The 17,893-nt window shown below is 53.7% G+C and overlaps 1 protein-coding gene across 1 annotated transcript; it reads right to left on the bottom strand.

The window, feature by feature from the left end:
- Positions 1-3,572: 3,572 nt before the first annotated feature.
- EAH_00003620 (hypothetical protein, conserved) lies at positions 3,573-15,912 on the bottom strand (the record flags this gene model as incomplete). Its single annotated transcript, XM_013397324.1, has 6 exons — positions 3,573-9,657; positions 10,010-10,124; positions 10,450-10,600; positions 10,840-10,979; positions 11,192-11,306; positions 11,494-15,912. 6 exons carry the CDS (start codon positions 15,910-15,912, stop codon positions 3,573-3,575), a joined length of 11,025 nt encoding a protein of 3,674 aa, XP_013252778.1.
- Positions 15,913-17,893: the final 1,981 nt, after the last annotated feature.

The following is a 17,893-nucleotide window of genomic DNA, read 5'->3' as shown; positions in this document are numbered from 1 at the left end:
TTGGCGGGGGATAAGAGCACCAAGGGGCGCCTGCAAGGCATGTTGCTTCTCAGGGCCAAAGCGCAATCCATGCATGCTGAACTTCATGGAGAACATAAACCAGATGTAAGCGTTGTATTGCTTAGTAGAGGAAACATTTCTAACTGAAATTTCGTTTTGACTTTGATGTCTCCATTGAGGCTGAAGCATTGTATCTTGGGAAACGGAAATCATGTCCCTCGTCCTTAGCTATGCATGCAACTTTGTTCATCTTTCCTGGTGGTGGCTGGAAGTGCAGGTGGAATAATCACGGTTATGAGGAGAGTCTGTCCCTCAATATGGCCTGCACCACCAGGGAGAAGATACCCTTCCCATCAATACCCAGCAATATCATCTAGAGATGCCGGGAAAAACTGCTTGAATCTGTGCAAGGCTTCACGCCAGTTTGAACGGAAATATACTGAGAGTAGACAAGAAATTGAAACATTTTACTTTTTAGCGGGTGATAGTCCTTTTTGAACGGTTAGTGTGGCCTCCCCGTCTAGCAGGATGCCTGTCTGACGCCTCTCGGCCGTGGGCCATGTGCCCTGCACGCTATTTCATTTTCATGTAGGCAACAACTCAAACAACAGAACCCACATTGGGGAAAGCCATAGTCACTAAATGGTGGTATTGCTACGGAAGTAGCAAGTTACGTTGCATCGTCTCAGCCCGGGACCCTCGGCCGGACGAAGGCCTGCTGGCTCAGCCCTCAGGTAAGCATCGAAGCACTGAAACGAATTCCAAAATAAATGTGATTCCACGCATAACGTCGAATTTGGGAAACATAGAACAACTTGTGGCGGACTTCCGCCATGCCCAAATTGTTCTTCGCAGCGTCTGCTTCACAGAAGCGCGGCTCACGCGCACGTTCCGAAGACGGTTTGCATGAAGCCCTGGGAATGCTTGTACTCCAAAAAGCATGACGGCAACACCACCTGATAGGCTGTCAAGGCAAGGTGAAAATGCTGCTAAATTTCGTGTGGGTGGCTCCCTCCTGCTATATCCCGTCAAACTTTGATCACAAGTCGCCACTAGGCGCCTCATTAACGGCGACGGCTTACTTTCAAATAAACGTGGACAGAAGAACACCTAAAAATCAGAAATGGTTTTTATTTTTAAAATAAATACCATTTGAGCTAAGCTAAGAGTCTGGAGCGTCCTCCTTCCGACTGCTGCCGTATCGTGACCACCACTGCCGCTCAAGTAATCACTGGTCCAGCTCTCCGGTGCGCCTCGCAGCAGAGTAATCTTCCATTCAAATGGGCCTTGGGAAGGCGTTTATAGCTATAAAAACCAATTTCCAAACAATTATATGCTTTGTTTCTTAATATGTCGTTTCCTTGTTCGGAGCTAATCGCGACACTCGACATCACAAGTGTAGGTGGTGCAGGCAGTGGGCCTTCTCGCGGAGAACTCCACGAACAACAGCTGTCTGCTGCATTTTCGCATCAGGATAAAGGCATCTATAGAGCTGTGGCCATCTCCATCCTGAGAAGCACAGAAAAACGATTCTGGGTGGCCCCGTCACGTCCAGGCACATGGTGCGGTGGTGGTCTGAGCTTCGCCCTTTCATGCGCTTATTGACCACTGTTTTTGTATGAAGATTCTTTTAAAGACTTTTGCTCATGCCTATGTACCGCAAAAGGGTCCATGTGGGCTTAGGGACTCCCACGAATTCCAGCCCAAGGTCACCTTGCAGCTGCAGCAGCAACAGTTGCTCATCCCCTAAAAAATGAGCTTCCCTTTCATTTCCTACCTGCACAACGCAAAGAAAACCATGATACTGTCCCTGCCCTTGCAACGATGGGGGGGTTGGTTTCCCAGGAGAACAGCAATGGATCGACCCACACTAAAGGGAGCGGTCCACTACCAGAGGGCGTCTCCTCATTGCCCTTGTGCGCCGAAAAGGCGCCATTTACTGTTCATCGTCTTTATATTACTAGTGACTGCGAATCTCTCACATACACCCAGGCGGAAACGAGAAGATGACCCAACGTCTTCGCCCGCTTCCTGGGCAGCAGGGGCTGCCCACTCTGCGTTGTTTCGCCAGGTGTTAGGATGGATACCTAGCGGCTGTATGAATGGATTTGGCCTTGTATTTGCCTCGGCTGCTCTGTGCGCAGTCAATATCTGCAACAGCGGCACTTGCTATGAGCATGGGACTGCTCAGGTATGTGTATGCCCACTTCCCTTCAAGGGCCCCACCTGCGCGGAAAAGGCCTCCCTTTGCGTTGAAGATTGCGGCATCCGGACAAACAGTGGTTTGGATTGCCAGAGCGCTCTTTGCTCTCTAGGGACGTGCGTAGATACAGACGTGTCCCCGTATTTCAAGTGCGAGTGCGGGGACTTCTTTCAAGGCACGAACTGCGAACTCCCATCCAACCCCTGCACTGGCGCCGTCAATCCTTGCGGTCAGGGCACTTGCCTCTTTGCCCCAGGGAAAGGCACCGGCACAGTAACCTGCCAGTGCGACGACGACTGGGAAGTCGCTCCGGGTGTCGGAGTGGTTACCACCAAGTGGGGCAACAGTGAGGTGGTAATGAATCCGCCGTGCAGTGTTCGTGTGAGCCGCGGTCTTGCGAATATTCCTTTTACTCTTTCCTCTGGGGAGCTTGTTTTCTGGTGGACGGTGTTTGCTGCAGCCCTTTGCTTCTTGCTATGGTGCTGCTACACCGTTGCAGCCGAGTCATGCGGTAGTTGCTTCAAGAAGTTAAAGATCGCTGGGCAGGTGCAAAGAGCTGCAGCATCGTAACCACCGCTGCGGCAATTGCCGTTACAGGACATCCACTTCTTTTTCACCTCTAGGACGTACAAAGGTTGCCACGTTGCTGCTTTGATAATTAACGAACTCCATTTTGCCGTCTATGACCCTTGAATATTCAAATATGCAAACGAACAGAAGGACGAGCCCACGAACTACTAGCGCCCATTAGTGCGTGTCTCCGAGCATGATTACTCAGTACTTTGTAGTTAATTCTCATTTGTAATGCATAGTCAGTGAATATATTGCAAAGAGCATGCTTTCCTTTGGCTGCCTTTCTTTGGTTGGCATAGGCCTTAGCCTCATTCGCGTCAGAGGGTTTCTTCTGGCAGCACAGCTACTGTAGAAGGACATTAAAATCTAGAACTGCTTCTACTTCCTTGACCAGCTTGTTGCAGGCGTATAGGCCACAGCTTCACTTTGGGTTGTTCTGTGCATTCAACTACACCTTCGGCAGTGCTGGACCTAACAGTGGTTGTGGCAGTGCGGGAAGCTGGCTTTTATAGCTCGAACCAGCGTCAAAATTCACGTTCAATAATCCGTGTGGATGCATATGCATGAACCCGTTTGCGTCTGGTTGCTCTACCTTTGTGCTGTCCTGTTCCTGCATCTTTGATGCACATACACTTCGATTTGCTTAGGAGTGCTACCTCCAGTAGCTGATTGATTGCCGCGGAAGCGCTTCATTTGGCATTCATCATCATCGTTGGTATATCACAAATGCCTGAAATGCATCTCCGGAGCCTTTTGCATTTATGGATCCCTGCGCTTGCATTTGCGCACAAAAGAGTCAACCTAACTGGGTTGGCCTGCGCCGTTGTACATCTTCTATGAGGAGGTTGGCTGCAGCTTGAAGCGCCTGAGGGACGCCTCTCCTCTTGGCAGCAAACCATACAGGCTGTGACACTCCCCTAATCTTCGCTGCATAGCTGCGTCTCTTCTCGTTCCAGCTGATATTCTTTGCTATTTCCGCTGCCGCTGCTTCAACATCTGCTTTGAAGTCTTTTGGACCCCCAGGGCCTCGTGCTTGCAGTTGGGCTGCTGTCGCAGCCGCTACTGCAGCAGCAGCAGAGCGCACTGAACGATATTTCCGGTTGCATGCGTCGTGCGATGATTTGCTAGGTGTATTATACATGCTGCCGTTGTTTCTGCCATGGCTAGAAGCAGCAAGGATTGCGGCCGCACTTCCCTTTCGCGTCTGAGGCAGATTCGTATCGTGCTGTTGCTTCGGGTGGCGTAGTAGGGACAGAAGCAACTCCCTGAAGTCTTCGAGAATCAGTGGAGCCGTTTCAAGTGGTAGGGCTGAAGCATCGCTCTCGCGATGCTGGTGGTTGCGCTGGTGCTCCTGCTGATAGTTCCTCCAGGATACTGCAGCGGGCGCAGTTGATACTCCGGTGCTTTCGACAGTTCTTGCATCTGTTTCTGCTGCTGCGGTGTGTCTTCCGACTACTCCGTTGTTGCCGCGCAAGCTGCGGATGCTGGCTGCAACTGGGAGTGGCTGGCGTCGCCTTTGCTGCTCAGCTAGCTCTTCGTGCTCGCACTGTTCCTCCTGTTCATGTTCCTCGTGCCGCAAATAAGCAAATGGCACTGACCTCTTCTTGAAGGGTGTTTGGATACCGCTATCCGTAGAGGATGCTTCGCAGTGGTCCCGGCAAGTCTTGGGCTGTCGCGCGTTGCATGCGTTGCAGCGCGAGCTGGAAGGGCATTCGTGACCTTCTTCGGCATCTGCTGGTTCCGTTGAAATTGTATCAGGGGTGGCGGGAAGCGCGGACTCGTTCGCTCCCCCTGTCGCAAGGGGATCCCCAGAGGATGGATATGGTGCTGTGAGGGGTTTTTCTTTTATCAGATTCATCTCAAGAGTTGCCTCGGCTCCTTCAACTGCTGCAGCAGCTGCCGGGTGTCTGCTATGGCTGCGCAGAATACGGCAGCTACTGCGTGGGGACGCTGTTTGCTGCCCCTGCTTCTGCCTGCTGGTTCCACAGTGCTGGCTGGGGATCTGTGGGAGTAGCCTTGGCCCTTGGTCTGTGACAACGGGTGTGGGGCAGTAGCGGGATTTTCCGTTATACTGGAGGGAGCTTCGCAGGCCGCTGCGGGCGCTTCTCAAGGTAGAGGCACCGGCGTTCGAAACGTTGCTTCTGTCTTTATGCAGGCCGGCCACGACTGGACTGAGAGAGACTAGCTGCTGCCTTTGCTCCACAGGATCTCCTTCCAAATCTGCTCTGCCACCGAATGCAAGTGCTTCAGCCCGACGCAGAGCTGCTGCTGGACAGGGTGCAGCAGCTGATGTAGGTGCTGAAGCGTCCTGGTGCCTTCTGTATTGAGGCTGGCTCTTCCGCCGAGTGATGGTGCCTTCCCAATCACTCCCGCTGCTGCTGTCTATGTTGACGCTGCTGGATTCGTCGCTGCTGGGAGAAGGGAAACTGCTTCTGCATCTCCTCTCCCTTTTTCGGGTGCCTCTCCATTTTCGCAAATTCCTGCTGCTGATGCTGCTGGTAGATGCTGTATCAACGCTGGCAGCATCAGTACTTCTTCCTCTCCTTGACCTAAGTGATATCTGCATGTGCCCCGTCTGCTGAAGACCTTCATCCCTCTTGCTGCTGCGCGCTGCAAGCGCAGCAGCAGCAGCAGGTGAGGGAGCAGGGACAGGTGCAGCAGCAGTTTCTTTCTTGCAGCTGCTGCACTGAGTACAGGTACAGGCGTCGCCTATACTTTCGCGGCAGCAGTAGGCAAATATTCGCCTTCGCCTATTTGTCAGCCTTCCTGGCAGTCTTCTTCTAGCCCTTCTTGCTACCATCGCTGCTGCTGCCGCTGCTGCTGCCGCTGCAAGAAGCCCGTCAGACTTCGAAACGAACTTTTGCTTCGCCGGTGATTCTGGAAGTGCATTTGAAGACAGTAGCAATGCATCGGTTGTTGCAGCTGCAGCAGCTGCTGCGGCGACTTCTGGCGCCTTAATGGCACTATCCAACAAAGCAGCAGCGGCAGTGGTAGCACCTTCCGCTTCAGCGGATGCTGTTGCAATCCTTGCTTCGAGAGCTGCTGGAGCATTACTTTCTCCTGATGCGCCTGTTGTTCCTTGCGTATCCGTTACATCTTGAATAACCCATGGTCGACCAGCCTCCCGTGTCCCTGCTTCTTTTGTATCCACGCAGTTTTCCCGCCTCATTACGCAGCCGAAATTCGGTGGAGGTGCCACTGTTGGGTCACCTGTTTCTTGTCCACTTGCTGCATCTCCGCTGGCCTCTTGTCTTCCTCCAATTTTTATTTTTGGTGTTCCCGGAGCCGCAGGTGCTGCACCAGAATCTGCTGTGGATTCTGCTGCGGATTCTGCTGGGGAACCTGCTGTGGGATGGCCTCGCTGTTGCGTTGGGGGGCTTGCGATCTGCATTTGCTCGCTGCTGCAAGGCTCAGGGACAGCAGTTGCTCCTGCTTCCTCACAGGCGTCTGCTGCTGCAGGCTGCTCCGCCGCTGCAACTACTTCCGCGGTGTTAACTGCAGTATTCGCTGCAGACAGCTCCTGCGTCGCAGTTTCTTCGCCGGCAATAGCTGCTGCTGCTTTTTGCTTCGAGGCAGCAACAAGAGACCGAGCACTAGCCACTGCCAAATCCGCGTTGACTTTCAATCTGGATATCCTGTTACGAAAAACCGAAACCGGGCCATGAAGTGTCTGAGTAGCAGCGGTGGCAACAGCTGTGGCATGGTTCTCGGACTTCTGGGCCAACATGCAGCTCAGCGCTCGCACCCTCCTCGCTCCCTTCAGTTTCTGCTTTGCTAGGTGTTGCCTCTCCCTTGCTTCAGTTAGCCTATCGAGAGCTGTTGAGGCAGCATTTGCTATCATATCACGTCCTGAAGCAACTGTACTAGAGCGAACTTCCGTCTCTGTCGCCGAGTCTGTTGCAGTGGGCTCGTGTTCATTATCTTCTTGCTCGTCTTTCCTTGCTGTGTACCGAAAACTCCCTTCAGTGGAAACTTTCGCAGCTGCACCGGCATACAAAGGGGGGCGGTTCTTTAGCATCCTGTTGGCGGTGCTGGTGCTACCGTGACAGAGTCTCTCTCGCCTGAGGCTCCTCGGTTGCAGTAGCTGCCGCTGCTGCCTCTGGCTGTAGCGACGGCGTTGCTTCTCTTGTTGCTGCTGTTCATCTTCCTCTTGCTGGTGCTGTATGTGAGTCTCATCATGTTGCAGTTTCTGCGGCTGTATTGCCTGCTGGCCTAGATGATGTCCATGTTCGTTCTCGAGCATGCCGTTTTGCTGCAGGTGCCTGTTCTGTCTCTCGATCTGTTGCGCCTCACGTTGAGGTGGAGTCAGTTGCTGAACCAATTGCTCTTGCAAGCTTTGAAGACTGAGGTCTTGCTGCCGGTGCAGTTGCTGCACGTGTAGCCGCTGTTGTGCGTGCTGGTGTTGGAGCTGGAGCTGGAGCTGCTGCTGTAGCTGGAGGTGCCGTTGCAGCTGGAGTTGCTGCAGCTGCTTTCGGTGCATCTGCTCGTCTTCTACCGCCCCCCTTAACTCTCTTGCTACTTGGGAGGTTTCCTCGGCAGGCACTCTTAAGTCCTGCTGCTGCAGTAGGTGTGCTTGATGCAAGTGATGTAAATGCTGCAGTTGCTGCTGTTGCAGTGTCTGGAAACCCGGTTGTTTCAAAGGCTCCAAATGTTGTTGTTGCGAGTTCTGCTGCTGATACTGCATATGTTGTTGCAACAAAGCGGGGTGCAGAGCGGGGGCCTGAAGAGGCAGAGGTATTTGGGGCTGCAGCTTTTGCTGCAGCTGCAGCTGTTGAAGTTGGCGTGGCTGTAGGCGCTTCCCCCATTGCAGCTGGTGCACAGCTTGCTGCTGTAGGCTCTGGTCTGAGCGTCCTTGCTGCAAGCGCTGCCTCTGTAGTGAATGTTGCAAGTTCAGCTGCTGCATTGGCTGATCCAAACGCTGCGAGGCCTGCAGCGCTGCTTGATACAGCTGCTGCTCGTACTGCAACAGCTGTTGCTGCTGCGCGTGCATGTGTAGGAGTTGCTGTTGCTGCGCGTTCGGTTCCACCATCCTTTGAGGATGCGTTCCCGTTAACATGCACTGGATGGAGGCTTCGATATCTCCCTCGCTACCGTGAACCTGCTGAGACAGCGGCTGCTCTTGTAGGTGCTGCTGCCGCTGCAGCTGCTGCTGCGATTGGTGCTCCTGTGGCTGATTCTGCTGACGTCGTCCCTTTTGTTGTTGTTTCTTTTGCCCTGTTTGGTGTGTTATGGGAAGGTAGGGCCCGTCTTTCGAGCTGTCTTGCAAGGAAAAAAGTAGCTGAGGTTCTCTTTGGAGCAGCGCTGAGGCAGCACGCAGGAGTTGATGACGCCTACTGCACGCCCTCAGCAGCACTTGGCTGACTGCACCAGCACAGCCACACCGCAACGCATGCACATGCTTACAAGTCTGTTGCTGGGGCGAGCCAGTACGGTTGGTGTAAATCTTACTGTGTCTCCAATCCTCGGCTGCTTGCGCGACGGCGGACTGAAGGCCTTGCGATGCAGCTTCACCATGTCCTGAAAGGAGGCGGCACCTAAGTGCAGCTATTGATAAACCTGTGGATAGGCTCCTTCCTGCAACAGCCGAAGCTGCAGCAAATATGGCTGGGGGTGCTTGTTGCGCCAACGCAGCAAGCCACTTACTGCTGCCCGCAATCGCTGCTGCTACTGCTGCTTCCGTTTGTTCCGCATGGGATGCAGTGCCTAAGAGAGGCAACGACAGCACGTTTGTGCTGTCCGAGGTCAAGGAGGTGGCAAGCATGCTGCTGCTGTCAGCGCTGCTGCCTTTCTCTGCAGCCAATGCGGCAGCTTCTTGAATCTCTTGTACTAGCCTGTGGAGACGCGAAGGGCTGCGTGGTTGCTGGGCCTCTGCTGCTTGAAGCGCTTTCTGTAACATCTGCATCAGGTGCTGATGGGGCTCAGCAAGGTGGTTCTGTCCCGTACGCTGCTGTTGGTGCTTCAGAAGCGGCTGCTTCTCTACGGTTGTTTTTCTTTGGCATAAAATTGGCTTTTCTAATGTAAACAAGACCAAGCGAACCAGGTCATACAGCTGCTGCAGTCGCTGCTGCTCGCGGCAGCTCTTTTCCCTGGCGAGCTTCTGGTGTAGCAGCAGCTGCAACATCTGCCTCCTCGGGGGAGGTGAGAAAGGGGTGGGTGTCTGGTGAAGTGAAAGTCTCTCTATAATGAAGGCTGCTTGCTCGGTAATGTGCTGCTGCTGCTGTTGTTGCATAGAAACCCACAGCCATTCCAACTGCCGGCGTAGCCGCTGCTGGAGTTGCTTTAGCTGCTGCAGGCGTCGATAGTGCTGCTGTAGCACGACCCTTCTGTAGCACTTGGCACAGGGCCGCAAGGCAGCAGCCAGGGCCCCAGAGTCCTCCGCATCCAATCCAGCCAACTGCGCCGTGTCACGCCATTGACAGATGTAGGACAACCGCGCAGGAGAACCATCAGCGTCTGGCCCGTTGAGAGTTGTACTGCTGGGAAAGTCATAACGAGGCTGCCTCACTGCCGCAGCTGAGGCAGCAGCGATTGCAGCAGCAGCGGCTGCTGCAAATGGGCCATTCCCTGTATCACTGCCAGCAAGGATAGAGAGTAGAAGGGCAGCAAAACACTCGGAAGTGTTAAATGCAGGGACATTCGAGGCAGGCCCAAGAAAGGCGCATGTCGGCCAAGTCGTTTGCTGCTGCTCGGTTCGATCTTCAGGCGGCAGAGCTTCGCTGCAACTTAGTTGGTGCAGGAGCTGGCGCACTAGTTGGCGCTGCTGTCGGCGCTGCAGCAGCGGCTGCAGGTCTTCGTGCTGCTGTTGAGCCTGGTGTTTGTTAATAAGCGAGCGAAGGGGCACAAGAAGAATTTCATCTGCAGGAGGCGAACCCTTCACTCTCCTGCAGGAGCCGCAAACCCAGCGCAGCCGTGCAAACTACTGCAGGCGTATCTACGTAGAGACCAAGCAGAAGATACAAGCGGAAACGACAAGAGCCAGCCACCAGAGACATAATATGGGACAATAAGCTAAAACGTCCTTCGATCGGTGGGGAGAGTACAACGACCCCAAAAACACACAAAAGGCAGAGCAACTCGTGCGCAATTGCCTTCTCTGTGTGCCGCTTTTCTTGAACGTTCGCCGGGTACACTTGCCCAATCCCGCCGGGACAGCACTAGCTCCACTAGCGTGCTTGCTCTGCTGCAGCCCTGCTGCAGCCCCTAGGGGATTCGCATCCCTGAACAGGCCCTCACTCGCTTAGGACGTGACACCGCTGACAGACCAAAGATTCGGATGAACCGCGAAAGCGTCGAAACGTGCAGCGTAAGTGCAGCAGCGAGCTGCAGCAGCAACAGAGAATCAACTCTTCTGCAGGCCGCAAACACCCCTCAGACAATGCAAAACCCGAGGTACCCCCCAACGCTAAAATTGCTGCTTGCCCAGAGAGGTCCTGTTTAAGGCTAGGATTTAACGACAGGGAAGGGGAAGTATTACCGCCCAGAACGACTTCCAGGCCACACTGTATGCATTTTGCTCCCCTTATCTGATGAGCTGCACGCGGCCCTGCTTCTGTAGTACGCATGCAAATCATCAGAGCAACCCCGAAACCTTAAACCCTAAACCATCAATCCTGAGCCCTAAATCCCAAGCCACCACCCCACCGCTTATCCTCCCTTTGAAGCCCCGCTCATACCTAGAAGTCGCAAAGCCGCCTGTTGCCAAAGCCTCTGTCTCAGTCGCATGAAGAGTCGGGGGCCCAAGTCTGCAAACAGAAAGTCGCCTGCGTTCAGGGCAATCCCTGGAATGGAAGTTAACACCAAGTGGGGCCAGCCGTTCACATACACCTGTAACGCCGCATAATGCAAACGCACGCCAGACTCGCTGGTTTGCAGTTTGCATAAAACTGAATCACTTCTGATGTGGGCGCAGAGCTATTAGGCGTGCAGCACCCGCAGGAGAGTTTCACGCCCCTTGGTGAATATTTTGCATGCAAAACAGCATCAATAAAAGCATGGGGGCTGACAGTATGCAGCTCGCAGTTTTGTTGAAAAGAAAGCGGTGTTGGGGCGTCAAGCCGAGGGACTTCGAAATGTCGCACTGCTGCTGCAGGGGCGGCAACGCGGCCATCCGCTGTACAAACGGAGAGGCATAAACAGTCAGCTGCCGGCAGCAGAAGAGGAGATTTAGCGGCCGCAGGCGGCACTCCAGCCCCTATAAAGCCCGCTGCAAACAAGCAGCAGCAAATGAAGCAGCGGCAGCAAGCACAACAGCAGCAAGCGCACCAGGCCGACGGCTCGACGGCTTTTAGTTTCATAGCTTTTCCAGGGGATTTTGCGCGGCGATGCACGGAAAGGCAATTGCGTCTGGAAGAAGGCTACAGATGGAACGAGGACTTTGCGTGTTTTGGGGCTCAAGAAGCACAGAGACGAACTCACAAACGATCGCCTCAGGACAGAAAGACAGTCCAAAGCGGGCTGAAGAGCCGTCCACGGAGTCCATTTTTGAACTCAGCGTCACCCGCCCAGAAATGTGGCCCAACACCACCGGCACCTGTGGGAAGACGCAATGGCGGACTCTGCTGCGCACCTCCAGCTTACTGAAACTGCAGTTGTTTGGGCCAGTAGTGGAAAAAAAGGGGACACAAAGGCAAGATGCGGACGATGTTAACGGTAATCGAACGGAAAAGGAAATACAGAGAAAAATATGGACAAATAAATCCAGACAAAAACCAGCACACCTTGTGACATGCAGGAATGGGTTGGCACCCCTCGCGGAGGCGGCTGGCGAAGGCGGTTTCGTTGCAGGGTGTTCCGAGCCGCAGAGGATGTTGAGGATCCGCTACTTCTACACACTCCAAGCTGTGACCCACAAATGCGCTTGCCCCCCCTGCTGCTGTTGCTGCAGTTGCCGCTGTTTGTGCAGCCATTTGACCCTTCTTTGTTGCTAATATCCGCTCGGCATTGCTGGGGCAGCAGAGGCACAGCAACAGGTCCACCAAAAGTGAACGGACGCCCTCTGCAGATTGTTCAATGTTGTTTGGTTCTGCTTCTTTTCGTGCTTCAGCTGCGTTGGCCTTTGCTGCTGCCGAGTACTGCCCTTGCTGCTCTAAGCACGATGCTTGTCTCTTCTCCTCAGCAGCTGATGCTGTACCAGACGCGCCATGAGCTGCGGGAAACAGAGGCAAGGTTGGTTCGCTTGTCTGCGTAGCACCTGCCGCATTTCCGGGGGCTTCTTCGGATGGAAGTTGGTGCTGGCTGCAGCTGCCCGACCCTGCAAAGGCGGTTTGTCTGCAGGGAAAGAGCTCATCAGGTACGTCGCCACAAACAACGTCTCCAACAGCGGCCGACCGAGCCTCTGTTTCATTTTCGCCTGCAGCAGAATCTGCAGTGTTGCACCCCTCTGGTCGCCACTTGCGTTTTTGCTGCATCTGTTGCCATTGCTGCTGCTGCTGCATATTGTGCACCATCTGCGCCGGTTGGGGACTGGGTGTCCCTTCAAAGGGTCGCCACTGCGACGTTTGCCGCAGCTGCAGCAGTAGCTGTTGCTTTTGCTGAAGCTGTTGCTGCTGCTGAAGCTGTTGCTGCTGCTGGAGCTGTTGCTGCTGCTGAAGCTGTTGCTGGTGAAGTAGATGCTGCTGCAGCTTGTGCTGATGGTGCAGTTGTTGTTGCTGGAGCAGCAGGTGCTGCTTGTCTTGGCAAAAGGTTGACAACTGCTGCGCCTGATTAACTACGTGTTGCTGCTGCAGTTGTTGTTGGTGGAGCTGCAGGAGCTGCCTCCTCTGAAAGAGCATTTGCTGTTGCTGTTGCTGTATCCGATGCTGCTGCTGCATGGGCAGCAATTCCGGTTGCATATGGGGCTGCAGCTTTGGCTGCTGCTGTGGCTGCTGTTGCTGCCGATTCCGTAGCGCCTGAGTGCAGTGCTGTTGCTGGAAGATCTGCTCGCACCTCAACTTTAATTCTTGTTCCCCTCTCTGCGGACATTCCGTGCAAAAGTTCATCGTATCTTCTGCTGCTGTTGTTGCCGACATAAATGTTGCTGTTGCGGCTGCAGCTGCAGCTGCACCGGCCATCACGGGTGCTGCATGGCCTTGCGTTTGTATTTGGGCATGCAACAAAGTCCCCCGCAGTCCGCCGGAGGGAGCAGTAGTTGCCGTTGCTGTCGCCGTTTCCGTTGCTGTTGCTGCTGTTGTTACTGTTGCTGCCGCTATTGGGTTCCAAGAAACGCCACTTGGGGCAGCTGCACCTGCTCTCGTTGTGGTTGGTGCTTCTTGGGCTGCTGGTGATGCATCGATGCACATGCCAGACATCAGGGAATTTGGCGCTTGCCGTGTAGGCTCCCTCATTGCAGCAGTTCCAAAAGCTTGAACATTTGCTGTTCCTTCTCGCCTGATGTTCTCTCCCCCCGTTTGGAAGTTTCCCACGGGTTGGATAAACTTTTCTGTTACTGCTGCAGTAGGTGCTGCTGCTGTAGCGCGTCTGCGGTAGGTCCTTGCTGCCTTTCCTCTTGTTGAAGCCTCGTCGTCCTCAGAACTCGCAGCAGAGGCAGCATTAAGAGGCAGGAACCGCGCGGCAGCCAATGAAGACGCCTTGCTGCCTCTGGCAGCTGCAGCAATGCCCAGTGTCTGACAGAAGATGGCGTACACGGGAGACCACCGTGGAGACAAGAGTAGCTGTTTCTCGCCTTTTCTGCTGCTGCTGCACTTCTTGCTCTTACTGCGGTCTTTGTTAGCAGCAGAAATGCTTTGCACTGCTGTCTGCAGCAACTCAACTCCCTGCCGCAACTGCCTGTAAGACGATGCATTCTCGAGGTCTGCTCCATGGCTTTCCGCTGTTTGCTGTACCTCATCCTTTTGCCTTGATGCTGACTGCCCCCTGAATACTTCACTGTGCTGGTGCGAAGGCTGTGCCTGGCTTTGTTGCTTGCGATTGACTTCCTCCTGATGCTGCAGCCGTTGCTGCTGCTGCTGCTGTTTGTCTTGCTCTTGTTGCAGCCGCCACAGGACGAAGTCTTCTACCTCCCGCAGTGCAGCAGCAAACACCAACTCTTGGTGCTTGTGCTGCCGCCGCTGCCTCCACGATATCTGGTTGTTTTGCTGCTGCCGCAAGCCTTCAGAGTAGTGGTGCAGCTCCCCAAGAATGCAGCCTACGGCGCGTCGTGCATGAGGGGTCATGCTTCTTGAAAGGTGTTCCAGCTGTTGTAGCTGCTCCGCCAATTCGGCAAACTGGCGTTCCTTCAGATGTACCTGCTGAGATGGGGAGCACTCCTGTAGCCTATCTTCAAGTAGGCTTGCCAACGTTGCCTGAGTCTGACGCAGCAGTCTCACCTCCGCCTCTGGTGGCTGTGGCTGGGGGCTGTCACCCAGCTGCTGTCGCCCCTCTACATGTTGCTCGGTCTGCACTGTATAGGGAGCCAGTAGCGAACACAGTTCCAAGAGTCTGCAGCTCCTTAGATGGATTTCAGCGGCTACTTGCTGCTGGTGCAGCTGCTGCTGCTGCTGAGCTTCGAGGGAACCCACGACCCATCCGCTTTCTTCATTAGCCATGGCTTCATAAATACATCTCTCTAAGTCTTGTAGCTCTTCGTGATGGAGCAGCAACTGGTGGCGTTGTTGCTCAATCGTCAGCTGCAGCCCCGACTCTGTCTGCCGATACTCTTCCCTATTCATCGCTCTCTTTCCGCACAGAGCTGAGCCTCCATTCGATCCCCCGTCTAAAGCCTCGAGGCTGTTTCGATCTTCAGCCACTCGCGGATCGTTGTCATCGCATTGCTTGTACTGAGTCGCCTCTGTGCCTGTGTTGCCGATATCTAGGTCCTCCTCTCGCTCTTGCAGCTGCTGCGCCTGCTGCTCCCGTTCGTGCTGCTGCTGGTGCTTAAGCTGCAATGCCACCAACCCTTCGGGCTCTACGCTCTGTTGTCTAGATTGCTGCAGAAGGTTTCCTCGCAACGCGGCCCTTTCCTCACTACCGGAAACGTGCTGCCATCCCCTAGGGTCATGCTGCCACTGTTTCAGATATTGCTGTTGCTGGAGAGCACCAACTGCTGTGCTGTCTGTGCCGCCGGCAGCGTTGCATTCGACTGACCCGTCAACAAAGTGCTGATGCTGTAGATGAAGCAGTGCATTATCTTGCTGCCCCATATCTCCATAACATCTGCGTATGGTGGGAGCAACAGACCCCCGAAGCAACGAAGGCCGGCCACGATGCTCATCTGTCGGCTGGAAGGCAGTTGGAGCGATACGGTGGGCATTGCTGCTCCTGCTGCTTGTGCTGGTGCTGAAGCTGCTCCTGCATGGAGTTGTGGTTCCATGCGGAACGCCTCTCTCCCGTAGCCATTCGTGCATAGCGAACGCTTCGCATGCAGTATCGTCATGGGCTGTAACGACAGGTATTCGCCATGGAGAGCAGAGAACTGTTGGAAGGCCTGTCGGACGCTGTTTCGTGAGGGCTGAGGACGAACATTCCCCTGGTCCCACATCCTCAACTCTTCCACGGCAAAACTGCAACAGCTGCTCTCGCCGCTGCTTGAGTTCTTCGATCTGCCGCTGCAGATGCACGCAACGACTCAGAACTATGTGGAGAATCTGTTGCAGCTGCTGCTCCCCCCTCAGCTGTGCAAGCACTCGTTCTTCGCGCTGATGCAACCTAAACACCACATCCTGTATCATCTCGCCGGGAGTTGCGGAGTTGTGGAGAGCCCTTCTCTCTCGCTGTAGTAAGTCGATTGCATGCAGGGACTGTTGTTGCTGCTGCTGGATCTGTTTTCCGTACGCCTCCAGTAGCTTGCGTTGCTGCTGCAGGGTGGCGACAGCTTCTGCTTCCATCGCTTCCCGCGATTCTAGCATCCCTTTATGCTTCTTCCAAGTGGTCACACTGTGAGGTTTTTGGTGCTCCCATTGGGAGAACTGCTCGGGGAACGTCTGCGGACCCTGGTGTGTAGGCTGTTGTTGCAGCTGTGGGCAACGATGCTGCAACAAATTCTGCCCTGATTCTTGCTGTTCTACCATGAACAGATCACCTTCTCCACTGGTTGTTGCCTTGTTGAGAGCAGCAAAGATCCGGTCAAGGGCCAGCTTAAGGATATGAACTGAACAGCCGTCGAGGCACTGGCCTGGCAAGAGATCTGTGGGGAACGAACCGTGCGGAATCCGGTGCGTCATCTTGCTAGATCAAGTGCAGCTGATTTCGAAGGTTTTACTACGCCAGAAACAAAGCAAAAAAGACTGGGCGCCAAAGGGGGTTCGTTCTTAGAGTTGGCTTCTTGAGCGCGTTGAGTCTGAACTCCCCAATGGGGAGGGACCCGCAAGTAGCCCGAAGTTCGGTCCTTTAGCTTTTAATGAACGCGTTGTGAGAAAATATTGCTGATCCTCCCGCACAAAGATCCCGGAAGGTCCGCTGGTGTGTCTGCAAGATATGCTCGGTCTTGAAAAGCAGTTTGCTGGGTTGAAGCAGTTAGTAAACAGACAAGAGGGACAAGAAATACACTTAAAAGAAGAAGAAAAGCCACTGTTGTCAACTTGGTAGTGAGAATTGCCTGACTTTTGGCAATGCAATGTTTTCATAGCCCCAAGTATGAGTCAGTTGACTCCGACGACGGGGCTCAGCTAAACAGCCAATCACTCTCTATACAAGAAAAAGGAAAAACAGTGCCAGTTTATACCATTTGCAACAATTAAGACGACGAATCGACAAGCTTTAGCCCGTGGGGTGGAGGCCAATTTGAGCATCAAGGGCCGCTGTAGCCCACTGGGGTCCTTGGCGGGGTGGTTCCATTGAGGTGGCGCGTGGCGCCAGGTTACCCACACGGGATCTGCAAAAATGACTGAAAAATGGCGGAAAGGCCATTTTTCAACATTATCCTAACATATAATATATAAAGACACTTTTTATTACCATATGTCCTGTTAAGGCAAGCTTTTTCCCAATACCTTTCGTGAAGCCCACATGCGCGGCAGGGGCGAAGGATGGACCGTTCGGGCACCAATGCAACTGTCAGCCTTCATCCCCATTTTGCCTTGAAACTTCTATTTGCTGATGGATAACCTTTCAAGATCTGTATCTAAGTTGTTTTTTGTGATGAAACTGGGCCGGTTACTCGTGAAGTGAGTATTCGGCCATCTGGCGGTCGTGCAAACCAAGCCACCCATTTGGGGTTCCCTGCAGCAGATGTACAGGAAAATTTATTCAGAAGTTAGTACACATCAATGGGCAATAGTAGTGGTGTTCAATGGCCTTGTTGGCCTTTTTTCCGCGGACCTCGACATGGCCCACCACGCCCTGTTCTGGAGAGGAGAGTACCGTCGTCGGCCGACTCACAAATGGCGTGGGCGTAGTCAGTTAGCTATGGCCAGCTCTGCTCCTACGTATATTCCCTTGCCGAAAATTTACTTGCAAACCCATTCTCTAATCACGAAGACACAAGGAAACCCCTTTGTCTTTTGCTATAAGCACCCTTGTCTTCTTGTGCCTCGCAAGGGACGAACATATGTGCTACAATACGCGTCTGCGGTGTCGTACAACCTCCCTGGTTGTAGTTTTTGAGAGAAAAACTCGGTGTCTGTCTGTGATTCCCCGAAACCTTTGCCACAGAGATGGCTAGGAACATCCCGTTTCTCTGACGTTCACATAACAGACGCTTGGCAGTAGTAAACATCTTGTACGGCAGAGCATTCAAAATACGGGAGTTGACTTGCCTTGCCTCCTCTGCCTCTCGACCCCTTTGGCTTCTCTGTTGCGTGCTCCAGGGTTTCGCGCAAATCCCTCAATTGGTGTGCTTCCTCAAGCAATAAACCACTTCAAGAAGCTAGATTCCTGCTGTGGACCTCCAGAGCTTTCCTAGATTAAGCTGAAGCTTGGCTTTGCATGGGTTTAACTGAGTAGCTTTACTGTTTAGGAAAACGAGAAACCATGCCACACAGTTCTAGGCCAGAGACCTTAGTCTGGAGCCGTTTTTCGTGGTCTGTTATGGCGATCAATACCTATGCAAGATGTTTCGATGCAAACTTGATTCTTCAATACACAAGAAGGGAACTTAAACTCCTTTATCGTTCTCCTACAGCCACCCACGTTACAGCCAGCTGCCTGCGCGCCCGCCTTCTAAAGCAGTTGCATAAAAAGAGCTAAGTCTCTTCTGAGGTTCTA

Source organism: Eimeria acervulina, genomic scaffold (genome assembly GCF_000499425.1).
Source record: "Eimeria acervulina Houghton genomic scaffold, Eah_scaff13, whole genome shotgun sequence".
Taxonomy (NCBI): Eukaryota; Apicomplexa; class Conoidasida; order Eucoccidiorida; family Eimeriidae; genus Eimeria; species Eimeria acervulina.
This window is presented reverse-complemented; position numbering and strand designations above follow the sequence as displayed.